Below are 24,324 nucleotides of genomic sequence, written 5' to 3' on the forward strand. Positions count from 1 at the left end.
AGCTGAAGTGAAGCAATGGCGCCAAAGTACGGCCATTTTGTGTGTCAGCTAGTTGGGGTCAGAGGGAGGGGGACATTGGGCAGAGGCGGGAGAGGTCCTGGAGGAGGATATACCATCTTAGTTATATGTCCGTTAGTTTAAGTGAGTGAGTGAGTGAGAGGCAAGGGCGTAAATTTGCATTTAACGTTGTTTGCGGTGCCCCCGAAATGGAGTCTCTCCCTCTCCCTCCCGCCCTCTCTCCCCCTCTACCCCTTTCTTTCTATGTGTGTTAGTGTGTGTGAGCTCAACAGTTAGACGACCACAGAATACAGGGGATAGACCGACCCAACCGCAAAACGATGCACAAGGATCCCAGGATCCCCACTAATACAACCAAGCACACGCACTTGGGTAGATTATGGCATATCCTTGCTACTTTATAGAGGATATAGAGTCTGTTCTTACTTATAAAATTAATATTTAATACAAAATTAGTTCATTATGATTAAAAATTGAAACATATTTACGTTTTCTTACGTTAAGGCTCTTCTAGCAGCAGACTATCTTTTAATATCAAGTACTTTTATTTTAAGAATCTCTAGAAACTTCTCTCAGTGCATTGCCTGCAAGTGTCATTGAAAATAACGGCACTATTTGCCATGTTCTTGCATTTGTGTGTGTGTGGCCAAAAAATGTGAAAAAAAACAGCCTTAGAATTTTGCTTTTTGGAATGACAGCGACGGCGCCCAAAAAACTAACAAAACAGGACACACACATAAACAAACAAGCTCGAGCCAACACAGATACACACGCACACTCGCTCCGAAAAGGACTCGCACACACACACATACAGGGACACAGTCTGAAGCTCACACAGACACAGCCTTCGTCATCGTTGAATGCGTTGCATATTTTCAGGCACTTAAGCTATTTTCATGAAACGTACACACACACACACACACACTGGCACTCACACACACACGTATGCAGATTGCCCTGACAGCCACAGAAGCGTCCTCCGACCGCCTCCCTCTCTCCCCCCCACCCGCTGGGTGGCTCTGGGCGGAAAAAAAGAAACTACTACGACTACAAGTACACACTCGGTATTGATTTTAATTGAAAAATTGTTAATTTTCCATGCCAGTAGCAGCAGTAGCAGAAGCTCTAGAGCAGCCACGCCCACTGTGCCACACCCCCTGTGGGCCCTTGCCGCCTTTACGCCCTCTTTTCCGTAGAACTTGCGCTTGGAGCGCCGGAACGACGACTTGAAGTGAACTTTTGTGCTGCCAATTTTCGCATGCGTGTGAGTGTAAGTGCTAGTGGGCCTGTGTGTGTGTGTGTGTACCTGTGTGCAGATCCTGCTCCTGTTCTGTGTCTGGGTAATTACACGTTTCTGTGTGAATAAATTTCCAACCCTGGCATGGCTTTCAGGGCGAAATTATTCAAACGGCTTCGAGGAGCTTCAGACAGCTAGTTGGGACAGCTAGAAGCTAGAGTAGGGATGTAGGGAATGGGGATTGGGAGCTATATCCTTGCTCTAACAGATCTGAGTAGTGGGTATCTTATAGTCAGTATTAAACACCATAAGATACTTTTCTCGCAGTGCCTTCTGACGGCCTCAGTGTGCTCAGTGTGGGCCTTGAAGTCTCGCAAGTTCTACGAAACTAATTTACTCAAGTGTCGACGCGTCCAAGTGTCTCGATAGAGAGCCAGAGTTGCAGTTTCGGATTCAGATACAGATACAGATACAGATTCAGATTCGGATTCGGATTCAGATGGCAATGGAGTTCCAGCTCCAGCGCTCACAAATTGTGGCCGCGTCATTGGAGCAGTCGTTGGAGTAGCTGCGGCTGCCCGATTGGCAGTTGCCACCACTCCCCCCGGCCACAGGCCCCCTGTCCCGGCTTCGGTCTGGGAACCCAATGCGACCAAGACCCAAAGTAGCAAAAAGCAAGCGCAAAGCAGACTTGCGGCAGACAGGTCGACTGGCCGATGCTGCCACTTGACGCAATGCCGTCTGCATCGCCGGCGATCGTGTTACCTACCTCAGGTCTTGGTTCTCTCAGGTCTGCATTCAGTTCGTTGGTTCTTCAGGTCCCCAGTCTTCATTCTTGGCTTGTCTGTTGGTACACTGAAAAATAACCAATAGAAGTACAACTTATGGTTCTAATCTGATACTTTATACGGTGGTTCTTAGCTATTTCATTCCTGAATAGCTTTTTGAGGATATTTAAAGTATTAATCCAGTAATCATCACCCCCAAACACATTTGTTCTGAAAGTTTCATCCAAATCGGGCCATAGTTATACCCTCTACTTAGCCCTCTCAAACTGTCCCCCCTTTTTCTCGGTGCACCCCTCGCCAGAGATTCCTCCGCTTTTTTCTCAGGCCCGCAATGATCGTGGAACTTCTTCATTTTGTTGACTCTGCGCCGAGTACCAATTCGTTTAAAATGGTATCAGTTCTAAGAAAAATATTATTTTTTTATAATTTCTCGAGTGCCTTAATCTGTTGCCGAAGCCTTCGGCTTTCGACTTTCGAGTTTTGAGTTTTGAGTTTCGAGTTTCGACCGACTGGCTGCAGTTCGATGTGCATAATCACGATGGTGGGGAGAACCCCTTCCTTTCTGCTCCTCCGGATGGCTGCATGGATGGTTTGTGGTGTTCGGGCCTTCTTGGGTGAAAACAGACCGAGAACGAGGAGGAGTTGGCTGGTGCTGGTGCTGGTGCTGGTGCTGGAGAGTCCCCGCCTCCCTCCGGCCACTGATTTGGTGTTGACGGGCTCCGCCGCACAAAATGAAACGTCAATTTCAAGAGTTTTTCCTGGTAATAATTAGTAGCTGAGGTGGGCATTTAAATACTCGCTCGCACTCGCACTCCTCAGCCATCGCCTTCCATTTTATTTCATATTTGTGGGCCCCAGCTGTGGGGATAATATTCTGCGTATTTGTGTACAAAAATACTCGGCGCAGCAGCCGAATAATAATGCATATAATTGCATTTTAAGTAGTTGCTGACTGAGGCTCTGCTGCCTGGAGTATTGTGTTACCTTCGAGCTCATGTCAACCCTGACACCGTGTTTTCTTCGTTTTTTGTCCGCTTCGAGGGAGCTGGGGCTGGGTAGGAGTGGATTTTAATTTTCCACTCTTGAGGTTTCCAGGAAAAGGCAGCGGAAACGCGGCCAGCAAGTGGGTGGCGAGCTCCCCAAAGAAACGATTTCGAGAATTAAACACACTAGCCGGGGGGGCCGACATTTTGTGAAGAAGAAAGTGTTGCTTTTAATCAATTTAGGAGGAGAAGAGCTCGCAGGACATGGCCTAGGACTCTCTGCCAGTTGCCAGAATAGTTGTGGGCAGAAACACCTCCCCATTCCATCGATTGGTTCGGCCACTCGAACATCTATTGGCATTGGGAGCGGCTGAGTGGCTAACAAGCTACTTTCCCACTTGAAGACACGTACGGCAGCCTGGAGGGGGCATACACTTTCCAGTTTCGAGCCAGGCCAGTGGGCACTGTGCTCATTTCGCGCTAATAAGTCCGGATGATGAGCCACAATCGCAGTTGTGATGGGAAGTGCGTGCAAGACGAATCATTACCATCCGCCGGGAAACTGCCAAATCCGGCGGAGGTCACGTTTTCGCGCCGTGGGTGGTGCGGTGTGTTAGGTGGGTGTCTGCTTGGGTGGTTGGGTGGCTGGGCGATGAAAACGGGCGCAATCCCACTCGAAATAAACAACAAACAAAACGCAGCAAATTAATAACAGAGCCGGTCAAGGAAGCAGTAACCCTCCCAGAAAGAAAGTGTAATTGCGACAATGTGGCTGCACTTACACGTGTCATCGCAGCATCGTCCTTTGCCCTCCATCCTCCGCCCAAGGATAGTGGCGAAAAAAAACGAGTACGCACTTGCAGGACTCGAGTTCATCCCTCGGAATCTTCGCAGCCCTCCCGGGGGGATGGTCCTGCGGACAAACCACAGTGGCACATTGTTGCCATTGACTTTGCGCGGGGAGGATGTTCCGCAGGATAATGGTCCTGGTCCTGCCCCCACCCCCACCAGCCACCAGCCACAACCGGAGTGATTAAAGCCGATTGGGGATTATTCGCTAATGCGCAGCTTGTTGTGAGAGTCCAAATACATTATTATGTCTTGTATAATGATGTGTTTAGGACAATCGAATAAAAACTCGCCTCAAATTGGATTTGGATTTGGATTTGGATTCGGATTCGGAGCTGGGCCGAGATAATTGAAACACTTTTCCCCATTAACCGCCGATCAAGCAATTTGGGGCCCGACTAACGACCCCGTCCGAAAGTCGATCACTCGCCCAGGGCCCCGAGGAGGAAGAGGCCCCCGGCCCAGTCCCCAGCCCGTGAATAAGGCCTATTATCGCGGTTTGAAAGGCGTAATTATCGCATGACAATCCAAACGGAATGTGTTATGTTTGTACAGTATTTACTCAATAAACACTATCTCCGATCGGACAGGGGCAGTCCAGCCCAATTGGGGGCTCCCACACACCGACCTCTTGCCCGATTGGACTCATCGAACAAACCCAATAAAAATAATAACACCGCACATGGGAGCTGGGAGCTGGGAGTGAGGTGTTTGTGCTTGTGGAATTGGAAAATTAGTCACTTTCGACTAATTCGGGCTTTTTGTCTGGCGATTTCCTGTTTCGGGGCTGGGAACACGGATTGCTCCTACTGATTAGTCCCAGTCCTCCTCCGAGCTACCACTATCACACAACCCCATCCCACTTGAAAGTGCATTCAACCTGCTGGGAAACAGATGGGAGACTCGAGGGGAAAACACCTGGCCGGAATAGCGAATTACCACCATGATCAGTCTAATTCCGCGACTATGCCAAATTCTGGGCAATTTGCGCCAGAGGCCTTTCACTTTTTTGTGCCATTTTGTGGGTCTCCGATCTGTTTGGATCCGAGGCGGACAGAGAGGAGAGGGCCTGGGCCTGGGAGAATATAATTAAAAAGGGGCTATTATATTTTCACGCCTCGACTCCGCGGAAAAGTCAACAGACAGGTCGGGTGAGAGGCAGCCGCTCAGAAAAAGTACAAAACACAGCCCGAAATTGGGCAGACGAACGAAATAAAACTAAACAACAAAAACGTCAACGACTCTGACTCCGACTCCGACTCCGACTCTGACGAATTATTTGCAGAATCATCAAATTAAAGGTTTGATGTTGATTTCAACGAGCCCCACACGGGCACGGGTGCGCGGGTCCAAGCTGCAGCAGGTCTATATACTGCACAGGGTATGTAGCTACAGGGTATGTACCCAGAGCCATACCTACTCGCTCGGCTATGTGGTAGATAATGTACTGGAAAGTGGACAGTCATGCCCTGCAGTGGAGCGATCGAGTGTCTGTATAATTTTCGTTCGTTCTCTCGAATTGGCTGTCATAAGTTTTGAGTAGAAAATTGGTGTGCAACAGGCAACAGGCAACAGTGAGTCTGAATCTGCCTCGAGTGTGTGGCAGCCGAGAAAAAGGATTTCTTGATTGCGATAATGAGTTATACTTAATTCCCTGGCACTCCAAAGAGTTACCAAAATCATCGAGAATGGCCACTTGAGCGGCCAGAAAGGGAGGAGGGTCCCGAGGACATAGTTAAATCAGATGATGGGAGATCCCTGAAGGGATTACGTGAGAAGTTCCTCCCGGTACATGCTCTGTTTGTTCTGCTTAACTTCGGGTTAACTTTTTGCCTCGTCAACCTCGTCGTGAAAGCAAGTCAACTAATTTCCCTTCCGCTGACACATTTCCATTTGTTACAAAAGCAGAGCGAAGTTCTGGCACTTTCATTGTTTGTTCCCATTTCTGGAGGTAGACTGTATGATACCTGGTACTCGTACTACTCCCTTGAAAACAGGACTTGCTTTTTACCCTTTTTAATGAATATTCAAACAGGATCAACCCTTTCCGACTACCTGGCTGGAAATTAGGCGCGCCCTTTGTTTGCTTTTGTTTTGCACGCAATTAGAGCAAATAGTTTCGGACCTCCAGGACTTCCAGGACCAACTTCTGGTCGTCCTTGATTGATGGTCATTCCTGCTCGGCTCGGTTCGGCTCGGCTCGGAATTGATTGATGTTGGTCCAAGTCCTCCTCCCCCGAACCTGCAGAGTTTCCAATTTGCGCGACCACTAATCCACACTTTCATCTCTGGCGGAGCATATTTTCCAATTTCCACAAAGCTCGGCTCGCAACTGAAACTGCGAACAACTGTGTATCGCAGCACAATTGACATTATAAATCGCATTTCACGCTAATTTTCAACAACAAGTGGCCTCAAAAGGAAGCTTCCGAGCAGGACTCGAAATATTTTACAATCTGGGCCTGGTCGGGCTTGGTCGGGCGGCCCCAGGGGACTCTCCTTCTGCCGCTCTGATCCGACAAACAAAGGGCACTTGCGAGGCGGCCTGCGAGGTTTTGAGCAAAATTAATTTAATAGATTCGGAGGAGGAAGGACTGAGGTTGGGGTTGGGGGCAGAATAAAAACGGCAGCGGTTAGAGGGCGGTTTGGGGCGGTTCGGGGGCAATGAGCCTTGTCAACATCCCCCGACTTTGTTTGCCGGATTTTCACCTTTCCGAGTCCCCCACCTGTGCCGATAATTGAGGAATTGTCAGCGAATTATGGCCGCAAAATGGGCTTCCTGGGGGCCTGGGGGTCTGGGGGTCTGGGAGGACCTGTCCCAGCTTGATCCAGACTATTTATAGAGCTGCCAGGGCAGGCCGCAGAAGTTGTGCACTTTATCAACTGTTGCAACTTGGGGGCGTGGCGCCACGCGGCGTCTCCCGCCTGCAGCTGACACTTCAATTGGTTTGTCGCTTCGCAGACTGGAGCAGCCCGCCCGGGCTGGTGATGCAAAATAAAAAATAAAGCATACAGCAGATGTAGATGAGTCGGGAGTATCCGACAAGGCATTACCCTACTCTACCCAAAAAAGACTATTTTAATCCAAAGACAGAGTCTTAATACCAGTTTCCTCTTAATATTTCTACAAACAGCCGTATAATACTCATCAGGAACTCGGCCTCCATTGTCCTGAGGCCGACTGAGACAGAGACCCATCCTAGGGTGGCCCAGAGTGTGCTGTCGCGTGTTTTTTTGGCAATACCTGTCAGGTGGGCGGGGCTGGCGCCTGCCGCGCTCCGACTCTGCCGGCTGGCTGGCTGGCTGGCTGGCACTCGCAAATCAGACAATTTGTATCCAGCGGCGAATATAATTGAAAAATGATTGGTTTGCCATTAATGGAAGTGATGATGACAACGTCGCCGGCTGTCAGCAGCAGACACCTGCAGCCGCGTCTCCGATTGTTGGGTCAATCGGCCATCGAGCGCCCGACAGCGCCGACATGATGATCGATAATCGCGCTGCTCGAAGAGTTGTCACTTGTTGACTTCTCCTCCCAACGTTGCGCCCCTCGGACGTGTGAACGGCCGCCGAGAGTCGTTCAAATAAGCTCCAAGAAGCAATGTGCTTTAATCCGGAATCCGGGGAGCAGGGACTAGGTCACATCCTTCCCAGGCGCCCGCAAGAGCTCCTCGTAATCTGTGTCACAGGACTCACTCTCCGGCCGCATTTTCGCACGTCCGGCAAGGAATTTCTATTTTGCGTAGCTCTCCGGGCACGCCAGGCACGCCGGACTTATTAACATTAAATCGCTTTCAGCGCCTCGGCGCTCAGGCAGCGGCTGCCTGTCGCCGCAAATTGGAAATTCCGTCATTAATTCTAATAAGATTATTAGTTCCCCGGCCGATGAGCGAATGAGCGGTCTGGCATAGGGGAGGCGGGGGAAGGGCAGGCAGGACTTGTGTTCCGACACCTCAAAGTCAACTCCAATCAGCCGCAGGATTCCGGTTGTACCGCTAATGGTTATCCGGCCGGAGCACTGCCCGTGCGAGTGCCACCCTCCTCCACCCGCGAGAGATGCCCACCCATCCTCCTGGCAGCTCAGCCTGGCAGCCTGGCAACCGGTCGAGCGAAATCCAATAAGCATAAGTGTGTCCTGAGCGCGCGGGCAGGTCCCTGGAGAGGCCCGCTTCCAGCTCCCCGAGCTGAGCCCATTGAGTGCGAAATGAATGAAATTAGCGCGCGTTAATCATAAACAAACGAGCGGTTCGGAGTTGGTTTTTCGTCCGCCGGGGCGAGGCGGGGTGGTTGCCGGCTAGGCTAGGAGGTCGCCGGAATCACCCCGAGCAACCCTTTGTGTTCCGGCAGGACTGCCGGGGGAGGACAGGGGGACAGGACAACGCAAACAAACAAATTGCAACAGTTCTCACACTAAGCCCGAGCGGGGAACCTGCTGGGCCGGCACGCGTCCTACTTCCACGTGCACTTGCCAATTTGCTGATTTCGGCCTGGAATTGGATCTTGGCTGGGACCCTGGGCGCTGACTACTCGGCCGGATAATGCTGATTTATGGAGGATAGTGCTCCGAAAGTTTACAGTCTAGTGTCTTCAGGGTCCCCCCACCAGAGGCCTCTCAGTGCAGTAATTCATGGCGATTATTTAAAGCAAACACTAACTGTCTCGTAATTGTTCCGATTCGAGATGGGGAGTCAGGCCCGTAGAACCGCCCCCTTGCGTTCACAGCCACGCCCACTTCGGCCTAGGCCTAGGCCCAGCGCCCCTTTCGAAGATCTCTAAACGTAATTAGAAAATCGGTTCATTAATCACGAGGCATTTAAAACATCATTTGGCCGTAATTAATTGTTGAACGGCAATGCCAATTGCACTGGGAGCTCAATGTCAAGTAAAGGTCATTAATATGACTCGCATGCTCCAGCACCCGCCCCCGCTCCTATCCCGCTTCCATTCCGCTCCCATCCCGCCCTTAGTTCCGTTCCGTTTGTGAAAGTTAATACTCGAAAAATGATGAAAAGGAGGAAAATCATTTCGCATTTACATTTCTTAATCCGTAATCCTGAAAGGAGAGCTGAAAGGCCCTCCCCCCACTCACATGGAAGCTGGGAATTGGAGTTCCGGCGGAGAGCCCGGCAAGATGGCGGCCAGACACAAAAACAAAAGAAAAGCGAGGGAACTCGAAAGGTATACCCTGGAGTGGGGTATGTGGAAGGGTTATGGAGGTCCTTGATAAGTGCGGCTGGGCTGGGCCCTCCTGTAAGGGATATATTCAAGAACTATTCCGTAAATTCTATATCCGGATATGGCGCCCATCCGTACAGCCTCTCCCAGACGCCTGATACCCTTCTGGCACCGCTCGAAACAAATTCCGCGAATGTCAATTGAATATTGGATATAAAGTGCGGACTCTCGTTATGAAATTTCCGCACGCCCCGCCAGGCTGTCTGACTGGGAGGTGGGTGGGTCGGCCGCCCCCCAGCCAGAGCTGAGCTACTGCGCACCACCCACCCACCCACGCACCACTCCACTCGGCCGCCCGTTCGAGTTGATGAAGTAAACCAATAAAGGCCGCACCGCACAACCTCAAAGCCGGGCCAAATCCCTCGCACAAAACCAAACCGAACCAAACCCACTGCCAGTTGCAATCGAATGCAGTGTGCTCGTGCACATGTCACCTGAAAGGACAGAGGACGACACCGAGGCGTCCTGCCCGCCACCCACCGCATATGCAATTTGCGCAATTTTGCAGCCCCGGTGAGCAAATATTTGCCAGCCAACGCTCGATACCCAATACCCAATACCCACTACCTGATCCCCGATTTGCAATTCGCCATCCGCAAACGGGCTTCGAAATGAAAATCGAAATCCCTTCGCAGGACGCAGGTCGCAGGACGACAGCCGGGCCATTGAGGGCCTTTGATTGGTTACCAATATTTTAATTATGGCTCCCCGTGCCCCGGGACCTCCCCACGCGTAGTTGACCTTAAAGCACATAGTTTCATTTAATTAGAGGAGTCCTCTTCGGCAGTGACCCCATCATCGCTCACTTGCCCGCACTCTTGATGGTCCGATAAATCAAACGCGACTCCACCGACCGGACAAGTGGGCGTGACACGGCAGCCTCGGATGGCTTGCCTTCCATTTGGCATCCTCCGTCTTGGTCTCAGTCTCGGTCTCGGTCTCGGCCCATAAAAATGTCCTGTCCATCGAGAAGCAATCACCCCTTCGACCGCCGAATCCCGAAACTGAAACCGAAACTGGATAATAATAAATTTTCAATCAGCAAATTGATGTCGTGATTCCCGGCGCTCTCGAATCGAAGTTGAAATGGGAATGGTCAAGTAAATCAAGTAATCATTTAGCGGCAGATTGTCCCGAGCTGTTATCTTTATTAAAGTGGTTGGCATTATCCACTACGCCCTCCCCCTCCTCTTCACTCCGGTCCAGGCATAAGGGTGGGGCCAGAACCACATTCAGTTAGCTTTCGGCCATAAATGGATTAAAATGGCGATAAATTTCGGTTTCAGGGGGACTACTCTGTCCTCACAGTATCCCAAACTGCTTTCTTTATATTTCCAAGACGTATGAGCAGTTTTTCCATGATTCCTTCAAGGTATATCACTACCGCATCAGAAGGATATCTCCCAGATAGAGCCAAGATATGTTCCTACTTCCCAATTTTCAAGGGGGCACATTAGAAATTTTTGAAACAAACCAAAAAAAAATCGACCCCCAGATTTTAATGCAGATTTATAGAGAATCTTTCCAGGATTCCATAACTGCATCCCTTTCAGGGATCGGATAAATATTTCCCAAGATATAGCCTTCGCAAGGGATCATATTTGCGTTTTTGGGACCTTCCTCGATTTTCAAGGGGGTCCATCAGAAAATTTTGAAAAAAAATTGAAAAAAAATTCGACATCCAAATTCTGATGCAGATTTATAGAGAATCCTTCCAGGATTCCATAACTGCATCCCTTTCAGGGATCGGATAAATATTTCCCAAGATATGGCCTTCGCAAGGGACCATATTTGCGTTTTGGGGACCTTCCTCCATTTTCAAGGGGGTCCATCAGAAAATTTTGAAAAAAATTTAAAAAAAATTCGACCCCCAGATTTTAATGCAGATTGATGGAGAATCGTTCCAGGATTCCATAACTGCATCCCTTCCAGGGATCGGATAAATATTTCCCAAGATATGGCATCCGAACTATTGATTCCATGCGTTTTCTCGCTTTTCCCTCTGATTGTTTGTTTTGTTAAAAATTTTACAATTACACAGTATATGATTTTTATTGTTGCGTTTTTAATTGAATCCTGAGTTTTTTAAGCTTAGTGGCAAAAAACCGCTCTGGTTTCGATTTCAAAGGAAAATTGGAAATTGGTCCGATTTCCCCACCGAAGGTAGGCTCCAATTTCCTGGAAAGCAGATTTCGGTTAGCAGCGGGCTTCCGTTTTGAAAATTTGTGCCATTTCCCTCTTTGATTTCCGCACTCAAAGCGGACCCCCCGCACACCTCCTGGGGCCCTGGCACTTGCCGGGCACCGCTTTTCCGGGGCCCAAGTTTTGGGATCGTAATCACGATGGGATCTGGATGATGATGGGAAGTTGCTGTTGATGTTGCTGCCGCCGCTCCAGTGTTGTTGCAAATTGCAAAATGATATAATTCAATGAGAGTTGATTAAATTATCAGGGCTGTCGGTTGTCTCTTGTCGGCTGTTGGTGGAGCATCGTTGACACTCGCCCCTCCTCCTGCTCCTCTCTCTGCCTCTGCCTGGCTCTACCGGACGTTGCTGCTGCTGTTGCTGTTGCAGTTGCAATTTCTGTTGCTGTTGCTGCTGCTGCTGCTGCTGCTGCTGCCTGTGTGCCTTGTTAATGAAATTTTCCGCTCCTTTAGTCGAGGCTCCGTCCGTGTTTGTATTGTTTACATCAGAGTGTGTGTCTGTATGGGTGTGCCAGTGGCACTGCCGGTGTGTGTATGTGTGTTGCTGTTTATTATTGCAGAGTGGTGTTGCTGTTGCTGGTGGTGCTGCAGCTTCGGCATCGGCTTTTGTCTGTTGTTGCAGCTGATGATGATGACGTTGACGTTGCATGATGAAATAACAAACCGGATTAATTTGATTTCGCATCCAAGCGATGCAGGCCCAAGTCCAAAGCCTGCTCCGGCCCGGAGCCAGGAGACAGGAGCCAGGAGGAGCTCCTGTGCCGCGCCAGTGTGTGCGCAAATTAATTTGACATCAGTTGGCAGTCCCCGGAGCACAGTGGAGGGTAATTTCAGACCCGAATCTCATCTTTATGTTTGTTCCATGCCGGGGGGCCGGGGCTCCACGCCCGAGTAATCTCGCAGGGAATCGATTGCAGAGTCACACTTTTCAAAAAAACTGCAGGACTTTCAGCCTAGGCCTGCCTAGACAGGACACTCTTTCCCTAATCCCTTCTCCAAGTGCATCCGAATGGCACAACGCATCGTACTTATTTAGAAGGCACTTTGCCAAACTACTCGGCGAGTTGTAAATTTCCTGGGCAGCAACGGAACTGAGTGGCTCCTCGGTACCGTCGCCGTGGCACATCCTTTTCGTCCTTGCTCCCCAGACTCGGGGCTGCCAATTCCTCATGCAACCAGATTTATGGGCCCGCCGATCCACGGCTCCTTGGTAGGCATCCAAAACCGGTGACAGAACCAAAAGCCAAACCGCTTTATCTTCGTTTCGGTGCTTTTTTGGTCCTCCCCAAGGAGGGCCACGCCCCGTGCCGCCCACTTAACCCGCGCACGATTTGTTGGGATTTCAGCAATCCGTGTGAAAGGGATTGGAGGGTCCTGGCGCTCTTGAGGGTCTGAGGTGTGAGATGTGAGGCAGGAGTCTGGGGTTCGGTTTCTTGGCCAAGGAATTTCCAGCAGAAATGTCGCCACAACGGCAGCCCCTTTCTATCGCCCCTCCCCCCTGGCCGTCCTTAGTCCCAGGACCTCCTCGCCAGCTTTTCCCGCCAGCTGGCCTGCTTTGCATATTTTGCTTTTTTATTATAAATTTTCATTCCGCTGCTTCCACAGAGCCACTTCACTTGAATCCTCGTCGATTTCACTTTGCTGGGCAATCTTTGGTGTTTTTCAGGGCCACCACCCCTCACTCCTTGGTCCTTGGTGCTTGGTCCTTTCTCCAGGATCGAGTCGAGTCCCCCACCGCCCCTTGGCATACATGACTAATAGCAGAACTAAACGATTTGATGGACCAGAAAAATGATGACTTCTTTTCGGTGCAGACACAGGGAATTGTTAGAAGGTTAAGGGTTGCCCAGGAGGCGGGGGCGATGCTGGGCTGGGGCGGTTTGATTCCAGGGGTGGTTCTGCCCTCTTCCTTCCTCCATCCTCCTCTCCTCTAGAAATCCTTTCTGTGGCCCTCTGTGGCAAATCCTTTTATTGTGACAGTTGTTGTTGCCGGTTGCCGGTCGCCTTTTGTGATCAACATTTAATGTTTTCATATTATCATCAATGTTGTTGTTGTTGTTGTTCTGTTTGCTGTTGCTGTTGTTGTTGCTGTTGTTGCTGCTGTTGTTGCCGCCCAAGAATCGGTTTAATGTTTCGGAAGATAATCTAATTTGGTCACTTATATGCGAATATGTATATCATTTGCTATTCCGTGTGCTGGCTCGTCGAATGTGTCACGAGCCAGTGGCTCAATCAGGGAGGAGGTCCTCGACACCACAGGACTAAAGGACTACCAGTGGACCCCTTTCAGGGCACCACTGGCCAAGCCGGCCAGGGGTTTACGGCCCAAGTATTAGCATTTAAAAAACATTCCATTTACATTTTTTCAATTTGAATGAGTTTTTATTTAATAATTCGCAATTTGCATGCCATTTGAATGGGATTAGGGAGCAGCCAGTGGCCAGTGCCCAGTGGCCAGTGGCCAGTGGCCATTGGCCAAGATGGCCTGAATGGGTCGCCGTCCATATGGGCGACATCTTGGAGCTTCCACAGACCTTACTTTTAATGTCACTTTGCTGGAATTTGGACCCGATTTGAATAGTAACCTCTCGCCATTAATATTGCAGGTCTGGTTCCAGAACCGACGGGCCAAGTGGCGCAAGACGGAGAAGGTGTGGGGCGGCAGCACCATCATGGCCGAGTACGGGCTCTACGGAGCCATGGTCCGGCACTCGCTGCCCCTCCCGGACACGATCCTCAAGTCGGCCAAGGACAACGACACGGTGGCACCCTGGCTACTAGGTATGGATCAGAAATGTAAATGCAACAATCATATCGACTATCTCCCAGTACTCCCCACTTCCCAAACTATAAACTACCAGACCAGGCTTAGCACTATTATTGGCACTGTTATGGAGGAGGAAGGACCACTATTTCGTCCTTGCTGGCAGTTTATGAGACTTTAATTAAATTTCGAATCGCACAAAGGACAGAGGTTCGGGGATTATAAAATGATAGCGGATGGATCCGGAAATTGTGAGCATATTTGGCGTACATGTCCGGAGAGCCGGCTCGCATCTTCCGCATTTCGGTCATATGTTGCGCGCACATTTCCCGGAATGACTTTGCGGATTAGCAGACAATAGAGTCCGGGTCCGGGACAAGTGCCCCGGGGGTGGTTCGTCCTTTATTCGTTAATAATCGCTTAATAAATGCAAAATGCACACGCTTTCGGGGTGCTGGGGTTCGGGGGTGACAGGGAATCCACAACCCAATCGAGAAACCAATGAATTCCGGCTCTATTATCTGTCTAGAGGGGTGTCGGGGTCGCATTCCTCGCCCGGGATCTCAGCTACTGGCGAATTAATTCCCAAGTAGCCGTGGCCAAAAGTGGCTTAGCGGGTAGCCTTTTTAATTAAGTCGGATGTCAAATTAGTTGGCAATTGATTTCCAGGGGCACGATAGCAGGCCGGCCCTCCTCTCAGGGATTCCCACAATCATCTTCGGAGTAGACACCAGACTGATGTTCCCAATTACCCCACAGGCATGCACCGGAAGTCCATCGAGGCCCAGTCCGCCCTCAAGGACGACTCGGGGGTGAGCGACCACGAGGACTCCGCCGGCTCCAAGTCCGCCCACTCGGAGGAGCTGCGCTCCCACTCGCGCGCCCTCAGCTCCTCCACGGAGTCCCTGAACGTGGTCAGCCCGGCGCCCAGCAGCTGCACCACCTCCGCCTCGACGGCGCCGCCCACCTCGACCACGCCCCACGGCAGCAGCGGTTACGCCGGGGCCGACACCCCCACGCCGGGCGGGGCCACCACCAACAGCTCGGGCAGTCCCCACATCGAGCTCAGCTCCCCCTCGCCCCAGCAGCAGTTGCAGCACCAGCAGCCCTCCATGGGCCAGGCGGGGCAGGTGCCGGTCCAGATGCCCCACTACCTGGGCAGTGGCGCGGTCGGGGTCGGGGTCGGGGCCGGGGGAGTGTCCGCCCCGCCCAGCTACCATCCGCTCCTGGATGCGGCCAATGCCGCCGGCGCAGGAGCCGCCGCCTCCAGCAAGGACTTCCATCTGATCATGAACACGGCCGTGGCAGCAGCCGCAGCGGCGGCCCAGCAGCAGCAGCAGCAACAGTCGCATGTTGCAAGTACACCGCCCGGCTTGCACGCCCACCACCTGGCTGCCGCTCTAATGGAACACGATCCGGACGCTTTCAGGTAATGATACATAGGGCTCTGCTGGCCTCCAACAACTACTCATATCCCTCTCTCCCTCTCCCAGGAACAACTCCATCGCCTGTCTGCGGGCCAAGGCCCAGGAGCACCAGGCGCGTCTCCTGAACAACGGAGGACTCTTCCTGCAGGTCCGCAGCTTCGCCGCCCACGCCCAGGCCCAGGCCCAGTCGCAGTCCCTGGACATGCTGAAGGTCGGCGAGGGTCCTGGCCAGAGCGCCTCCCAGTCGCTGGCCAGTGCCGCGGGAGGAGCGCCCAGCATCAAGCTGGAGCTGGCCGGCGGAGGGTCCTTGGCCGTGGCCGGCGAGGAAGTCTGACAGCGGAAGCCGTAGGGCCCTGAGACCGATCCTGTCGGCCGGGAGGACCAGAGTGCACCACGCCCCGTCACTTAGAACCGCCCCTGCCTCATTCCAAGACACTCCAAGACACACCCAAGAACACACTCCGAAACCAAATCAAAGAGAATCGAAACCATTTTTTTTACGAGACCTAAGCATAAGATCCAGTAACCGCGAATTTCAGAGATAGACACTACAAGTAAGTTTATTTTAGCTGTAAAGTCACAGAGATAGTATTTTAAATAGGTACTTAATCGAGAGCCCATTTTTTTTTCAAATCTAAGTTGAGTGAAAATGTATGCTACATTTCGAATGGAAGGAATAAAATTAAAATATATAAACTATAATAGAGAAGTCTTTGAATCCTTTCGGCTATTCTACATGGGTTTTCTAGCGCCCTCTGTAACTTACATTCTACCTTACTCTACTTCATACATTACATTTTCGTTTGTTTCCTTACTGTAGCTTACATTCTACATTTTACTTTTTACCTTACCTTACATTATTTGGAAGCATGCTTTTCTTACTTTCTTTGCTTTTTTCAGTTTATTCAGGTTTTGATTTCTACACACGACTGTTATAGCCAGAACTGTTATAATTTTGAAACGTCTGGCAGCTCTGTTCTTCGCCAACTGCAGAGGGCGCTGCGGAAAGCAGACAATAGATGGTGAGTTTTCTTATATTTTTCTTATTTTAATGGGTTTTCGCTTACGTTTTTATGACTTTTTCATCATAAACTGACCTAAAAAACAAAAAATAATTGTAGACAAATTATAAGCAATAATGGCAAGGCTCAATGCCTGAAGGCGGGGTCGAACCCGCCTCTATTTCCCTATAATTTCTGGCAAATCGCTCAATGCCATATTACTCACTATGCAGAGGTCGTCTATGGCGCATCGCGTAGAGGTGCCGGCTCTCGAACTCTCGCTCGCGACTGTCGACGTGGGTTCGAGTCCCAATGACTTCTATCTCTGAAGGGGTTTTATTAAAGATTAAAAAAAAAGGTTTTCAGGGTCCGTACGCCACGCTGTTATTGTTGAAACCTCTCACAATAAGAGTGCCAAATATAAATATTTGTATTTGTTGTGGACCAGATTAAGTAAAGTCTCTGAAGGAAGCTGATTGATCGTCGAATCTAATTTCTAGGTCTTCAGTGCCAATTGATGAGACACACTTTTATTTTGATTCGTTTTAGGTTTAATGGCAATATTTTTTGTATCTGTGCTGCAGACTTATTATCAATTTAATTCGGATTTTCAAGAGGCCTAGGCATGGAAATATAAATTTAGAATGTCTTATTGTTGGTCCCTTCCAAATTGGCCACAAAAGCCTGAAAGGGATGAGGCTGGGGACTCTGGGAGGCACAAAGGATGTGCGACAATTACAGACTCCGTTCCGGAGATAAAATGCGAATGCCGAAAATTAAAAGTAATGCCGGAGGCGATGGCCGAAGATTCCTTCATGCCATCATTTATTTTGGCCGCATTAGCATCCGCCCCGGCCCCGTTTGCATAGCTGCGGCGGAGGAGGTCAGAGGTGGGGCCAAGGGGCCTCCTCTGGATGGTTGTGGCCCGCATTTCAACGCGTCATTTGGCCACCGCAACCGAGGCCTCCTCGGCCCCGAAAGGGAGCCACATTCTGGATCCCGGAGCCAGATAAATTGCACAAGGAACGGCGGCCTGACTTTGATTAAATGCGCGTTTGATTTGAAAATGATTTCATTAATTAGGGGCGGGCCACCTTTTCCGCTTTTCCACTTTTCCACTCTTCCACTTTTCCACTTTCCATTTCGCGCCACCACCGCACCGCCCCCCACTTAATTAGAAATTATTTCTGGCTAAAAGCTATCATCTGGCCCGGATCGGGCCCCGGGCTGTTACTGCCTTTGAGGGCTCTGTCCATTGAAGTCTTATCCGCGGATCTGTCGACGGCTAATTAGGCCGGATTATGATTTGCACGCAATGGGAAATAATTTCCACTAGGACGGCGATTGTAAACTCTATTAGCCGGAGCGCGGAACTTAAAAAAGTCCTTCCCGGTGTCCTGCTCCCTCCTTTTTGTGTCCTAATTAATGGCCAAATAAATCATCCGCCGGAAGCCGAGTCCTGAGCCAGTCCTCGAAGTAGCGTGCCACGAAATGACCACAAAATCAATAGGAACTGGGCACCACATGATTGCATTTCAATCACTCAGGGATTGGGCCGCCCCGTCGCAGGACCCCTTTCGTCCTGCCGTCCTGTCGGAGAGGCTGACTAACTGGCAACTGGCAAACAAGACTAATTAATTTCACTTTATGTGACTTGCATGGCCAAGAAGAGCCGATGTTTGGTCCTGGTGGGGGCCGGAGCGGAGAAATTATGGCACATTATGTATGGGAAGTGCCAAGAGCTGCCAGCAGAGAAATAATTAAATGGCCATTTAGCCGAAAGAGAGGTACTTGCGACTCCAAAAAGGATAATGGGAAATGTCACTAAACTGGTGTCTATTCCTATCGGAGCTATAGGCAGTCTTCCGATCCTAATCCAAGTCCTGGATCGGGCTGGAAATTAATTTATTCCGGCATAAAGTGCATGAATATATGGCGCCCTTCATTGCGCCGCATAATGTACTCGGCCGGAGAAGCTGAAAAGTTGCCCCACTCAACTAGCGACTAAGGGCCGCACAACCAACACACAAGGTATGAATAAATCGTGCCAAAAATAGACAGGAATCGGGCGCCAACTTCATCATCAAACTGGCAACAAAAGTAATAATAATGAGGCAGCCCGACTGGGGGGCAGGGTCGAGGGTGGAAGTCGCAACAAAGCCGCGCCAAGGTGAGAGTTCTGGGGGGTGGGGGAAAGGTGCGAGGGCGCTAGAATCATTTTAAAAGCCAACAATGGCAACAGCTTACAGGGGCGGCTAAAACCAAAACCAAAACAAAAACAGAAACAGAAACAGAGCCAGATAAGAGTCCGGACGGAGGGCCCGGACGGAGGGTGCCTGTTTACCTGTTCGGACTCAATGTTAATGCGGATAAGGCAACAAAGGGCGGCCACAGGTGAGGCCCACGGTGTCCGAGGAGGAGGTGGCCCTGGGCCCCATCCCTGGGGAGTGGGGGACTGAAAAATGAGAGTGATATGTTTGGCTTAGACTTGAGGTTCGACACTCGTAGGTATGAGTTTTTATTAAAATTATATATTTTATTTTTTATTTTTTATTTACAATGTTTAGTGACACGCTTAGAAAACTACTCAAGAGACAGTCTAAAAAAAGATATATATTCTCAGATACTAACGCTTTGTTAACCAGCTATCGGAGGAAGGAGAGGGAGAGCCCGAATCCGAGGAACAGAACAATAAGATTTATCTCTTTGGCATTTGCTAGCGTTCTCCGTCTAGTGCTTCTCTCCGCTTCTCCACTGGCTTTTATCTTCTGGAGCTGTTGGGCTTCTGCCTCTGCCTCTGCCGCTGGTCTTCTTCTCCGAGCTTCTCCTCCTCAACTCTTGACCCACTACGCCGGATAGTACTGTGCACAATTAGATAACATCGGGCTGCGTTCTTCATAGCTTCACACTTGACTGGACCGGAGCGCGCTCTATCAGATACTCGCACTCTCCCAGATACTCGCACTCACGCACGCACACTCGCTCACTCGCAAACATAACTGTGACTCTGCTGCACACCTGGAGGGAGGCGGTCGGGCGGCGGCTATATGGTCTGGGTGGCCACGTCCCTCTGGCGGCTGCGTCGGTAGTTGGCGTAGGCTTCCAGCCCGTTGAGGCTGAAGACGGTCAGGCCGAAGAACTGCAAGATACAGATACATTAGGATCTGCTTCTTCTATTCTACTTCTACTGCTAAGTGCCTGCTTACCGCTCCCACTGTGTACGCCCCGATGTCCAGGGACAGCACCAGGCCGGAGGCCGTGAAGTAGCCCAGGGCCAGGGAGGAGTGGACGGCGAGGGACCAGAGCACCGGGTCGCACCGCCGGCACTGGCGCTCCCAGAGGCGCAGGTACCGGGCGAGGAGCAGCACCAAAGTGGCTACGAATCCGAGCGACACGACGACCAGGTAGAAGCTGCCGCGGAAGTTGCTGATCCGCACCGGTCCGCAGGCAATGCAGAGGAAGCCGACGAAGCTGCACAGCTGTTGGGGGGAGGAGGAGGAGGAGAGTCACTCTCTGGCCTGGGCCACTGGCAACTGGGAACTGGGCCTACTCACCAGACAGGCCACCTTGCAGAGGCCGGACATGCTGCGCAGGTACTGGCGATCGTAGTCCTGGCTTCCGGCCATGGTTCGGGAGAGAAGTCGCTTTCTGGGGTCCGGCTGGGCGGCAATCGGAGGAGGTGGAGCGAGCGTGGAGTGTGGGGCCGGCGTGCGCGGTGCTGACTAATTTCACATTGCGCTCTCGGCAGGCACGGACCGCCACTGAGAAGCTACTGACCGAGTACTTGGAAAAAAACTAAAAACACACTCAGAACGCTCCAATCCACCAACAAGTGGGAGAGCCCAGCGAGAGAGAGAGAGAGAGAGAGAGCGTGGAAGAGCGCCAACTGGAGCCCCATCACCAGGCACAGTGGGATCAGTCAAGAAAACTTCCTCTAAATTTTAGAAATCTTGAAAATATTAAGATTTTCATGATTTCATTGGAGATAAGTTGGGAGAAGTTCATGTACTGCAAGAGAAGAATTCAGCGAAGAATTCTACTAGACTTCTCCCAGAAAGTCTTCTGATTTCCCTGTTTTTTCACCCAGAAACCCAAGTTCTTCGCCTCCCATTCAAATTAGCCAAATGTGCTTCTTTTCTCCCCTGTATACAGTATATCAGCGGCTATTACTTCCACTGGGGATGGCCAACACGCCACTCTGGCCCTGACTCACCTAGCCCGAGGCCCCAGGGACATGTTTTTAATAAGCAGGGCGGCGGAGGGAGTCTTGGCCCACTGTGGCCCCCCAAAAAGATTGTTTTGCCAGCGACCCGTGCCCCACTCTGCAGCTCTCCGCCCGAGAGCGGAATTAATATGCGGGCAGGCCTTATCAACGGAGCACCAGCCCCAGCGCCTATCGTTATTATTATCGGACGGGCTAATGAATTGATTGGGTAACTGAGCTGCAACAGCCGGGCTAAACGGGGGCTCTGACATGCCCCCCAGTGGCATGCAAATGCAACTGTTCCAGTGTCCAAATCAAATGCAATTTCGGCGTGATTCAGAAACCAAATCGCACATCTCACGTCACTCCGAACAGCCATCATCCAGTTGGGGCGGAGAATGGGGGAGACTATGGCGACTTGGGGATACCCTTCTCGTAGAGACTATCCATATTTATTTCATGAGGTATTCGGAGGGGAAGGTCTTACGATGCTTTCTCTCAATCAGTTACTGTGGGAATTATTAAAAATATTACTTATTCTTAGTCGAACTCTATACCCACTAGGAAGGGCATCACATTCCATCACGACACCGAATCGAGTTATATTAATTGACTCATTGAGGCAAGACTGAGGTGCTTTGTGGCGCTGATGGCCATTTCCCAGATGGGTGGCCCACTCAGAGACCCCCAGCCCCCACCCGCCGGCAAGGTCACTTGCACCACCGCAGTGGCTCGCTCGCTCGCTCGCTCCCGATGCAAACACAAACATAGCAGTCAGACTGCGTTTCGGAGGCACTTGACCTAGAGGGAGGCAGTGGTGGGCATAGGCAGTGGCCGGGCAGATGTCGGATTCGTAATCGACGGAAGCGGGCGCAAGTGCAGAGCCGGCCGGAAGTGGCAAGTGGAAAGTGTGAACACAAACCACAATCCATTCCCCGGGACAGTGGATCTAATGGCGAATGCACTTGAGCGATTCGGGCGATGAGCCGGACAAAGAAGTGCAATTCCACTCCCGGGGGTAATAAGCTAGCCAACACGATTCTAAAAATAAATATTCTCATCTTGCTCATCGATAAACAGAGATTCCCACCCTGCGAGGGGGGTAAGTAAATAGTGACCATGGTCGGGGAGTGGGCGGGTTCAGTGGGGGACTGGGGGCTGGGACTCCCGGAGGGGAAGGCGAAGGGCAAACACAGTTGATTACTTCTCGAGTGGCGAATGTATTATTTTTTGTGCGTTTCTCAAGAGGTTATTATCTGAAGGACGTAATGGTTGAATAACACATTACTGCTTGAATTTGCAGCTCAAGAGCCGATGCTGGAAGGGCGATAATTACCCAGAGACTTTAGGGAATTAGTGACACAAACAGCATGCACTTGAAAAACTTAAATCAAATCGTATAATCTGATCACTGAACTGTTCTGATTTCAAAGATTTCAAAGAGAACAGCCCGCCAAACTTAACAGCGGCTGGCAGTTTTCCAACACTGCTCTGCAAATAACAGTGACCGTGCGCTGTTAACTTCCCCTCTTTACTTTCTCGGCCTCTGTTAACGCGATCGCTGCCACTCGTCCTTTTCGTCCTCTTCCCGTGCGCTAAAGTGTCTTTTAAACGCTCCTTGTGTGTTAAATAAATAGTATTAAGTGTTAAAATCATGGATTAAACAGGAATCTCCCAGTGAACGATCGAATTCTAGTGAAAATCGGCAAGGAAAGCAGCAGGCCGCGATGACCGGCCATTGTGCGTGTGTGTGTGAGTTGCCGGCCGGTCCTTGGAAACTTTCTAGAGAGTGCTTCGTGTAATTATCCTTTTAAAAGTGCCGGATACTTGTATTTCCTAATTACCGTGCCTGTGAAAGACGATATCCTTGTTTACATCCTGATTTTAACGCCTAATTGTGGAAAATAAAGCCGGGTTTCGCGTCGCGCCTGTGGGGGACGCCGTGGAGCAGCGCCCCACGACGGGGAAGCATGCAACCATGTCCATATATGGTCATGAGCCTGTACGCCCGTATGGAAGTACAGCTGCAGGTGAGTCTCGTAGTTTTCTACTCCCTTTTGTCCTTATTCGCCGAGTTGAAATTTGTTGCTCGTTTTTGGGGGATCTCTGGAGGGTGGGGAATGTGGGGAGTTGGATTAGAGTGAGAAATGTTCTTATCCTTTTTGTTCCTTATCCTTCTTGGGGATCCTTTCGAGGTGAGATAAGTTGCTACTCCTTTATACTCCTTATTCTCTGGTTCTCTGAACTTTGTGGCTCGCTTTTAGGGATCTTTGTGTGTAAAAGTAAGCAAGTGAGGTGGAAGTGAATGAGACAGGATAATGGCAGCTCTTTTCCAAGTCCTTTGACTTGCATCGAACATGCCTGCTTGCAACTAGTTTAGCGCGATTTTTAGTCTACTCCTCGTCCACATGGCTGCGCCTTCCTTCCTTCCTTCCTCTCCCCGGAGAGCAGCGACTGTGTTAGTGCATCTAATTAGGGAAGCAGTGACTGTAATTGGCAGCTGCAGCACCAGCGAGTTGTGTTTGTCTTGGCGCAGGATAACGATAATCCGACGGCATCTGCAAGGACATGTATTTAAAAACAGGATAAGCAGGAGGCCGCCGTGGGGGAGGAAATCACAGCCACTTGTTGATGACTCCCCCAGAGTGGATGGAAAACTTCATTCCCAATCGCCTTTCTTCGGAAAACTTTCGCTCAAAGTTGGACAATTAGCCCAGAGAGTCGGAGTTAACATAATTAATCGCACACTCCGGCGGAGAACTGCTGGCAGCGCCACTCCTCTACGGCACTGCGAGGGGGAGTGCGCCCCCAGCTGGGCGGTATCTGTCAGATGCAGATACATCCACTCCGATTCGAATGCAAAAAGGCCGGCCTCCCCACTCCTGATCCCGATTCCAACGACCTCCAATGTGTCCGTCTTTGTGCTTTCTATCTCGGCGGAGAGCGGTGCACATTGTGCGGCCGACAGACGCCATCTGCCCGGAGCTACACCCCGTGCTGGAGCAGATACAGTGTGCAGATACAGATACTCCCCACGCCGCTGCAAACATTTATGCGGCTTATAAATGATTATCGTGTGCACTCGAGTGCCAGAGTCATCAATCAACCGGACCAAGTGCAACAGGATGTCGTGCGAGGAGCTGTCCTCCGGTAGTGTCCTTTCTTTGTGTCCTTTGCTGGGAGCTCCAAGGCGGCACCAGCTCGGGTCAATTAGCCGAGCCATTTGAGAGGGCTTCCTTTGCTTCTGCTTGGACTATCCTGGTCCTGGTCCTGGTCCCGGTCCCGGAGTACTCGTTCGTCCTGAAACATTATCGCAGTGGTTTCTGCGGGTAATTTATGCTAATGAAGCGTGCCGCCCCGTCCCGGCAATCAATCCATCAATCAATCGGTCGGAATACATCGTCTCGAGTGCCGGTGGCTCATTAATGGTCTCGGCCCGGGCCACATGATTAGAGGGGATGGAGCCTTTCCCCTCCGCAGGACATGTCTGGGGCTGTCTGTATCCTCGTTTTCATCATTTTTCCGACCTCCTCCCTCCGATCAATCTCAAAAATGTTGAATTTCAAATCAATTTAATTGGCATTTTATTGGCCCTGTCCACACACACACCGGGGA

At 50.7% G+C, this 24,324-nt stretch overlaps 2 protein-coding genes across 3 annotated transcripts in view; one reads left to right on the forward strand and one right to left on the reverse strand.

The window, feature by feature from the left end:
* The window catches only part of LOC6503878 (pituitary homeobox homolog Ptx1), a 31,800-nt gene extending 15,600 nt beyond the window's left edge, over positions 1–16,200 (forward strand). Inside the window, exons 4-6 of one of the 2 annotated variants that reach the window (XM_032452666.2) lie at positions 13,920–14,109; positions 14,837–15,506; positions 15,571–16,200. In XM_032452666.2, coding sequence (XP_032308557.1) covers positions 13,920–14,109; positions 14,837–15,506; positions 15,571–15,838 — 1,128 coding nt within the window. In that variant the 3' untranslated portion in view covers positions 15,839–16,200. The remainder of the gene's footprint in view (positions 1–13,919; positions 14,110–14,836; positions 15,507–15,570) is intronic. The other variant, XM_001963728.4, reaches the window with a different exon arrangement.
* A 2,816-nt stretch (positions 16,201–19,016) lies between these two features.
* Positions 19,017–20,287, reverse strand: LOC6503777. Its single transcript, XM_001963729.4, has 3 exons — positions 20,060–20,287; positions 19,712–19,984; positions 19,017–19,644 (listed from the first exon to the last, which is right to left on the reverse strand). Exons 1-3 carry the CDS (start codon positions 20,129–20,131, stop codon positions 19,549–19,551), a joined length of 441 nt encoding a protein of 146 aa, XP_001963765.1. The 5' UTR covers positions 20,132–20,287; the 3' UTR covers positions 19,017–19,548.
* Positions 20,288–24,324: the final 4,037 nt, after the last annotated feature.

Source organism: Drosophila ananassae, chromosome XL (genome assembly GCF_017639315.1).
Source record: "Drosophila ananassae strain 14024-0371.13 chromosome XL, ASM1763931v2, whole genome shotgun sequence".
Classification (NCBI taxonomy): Eukaryota; Metazoa; Arthropoda; class Insecta; order Diptera; family Drosophilidae; genus Drosophila; species Drosophila ananassae.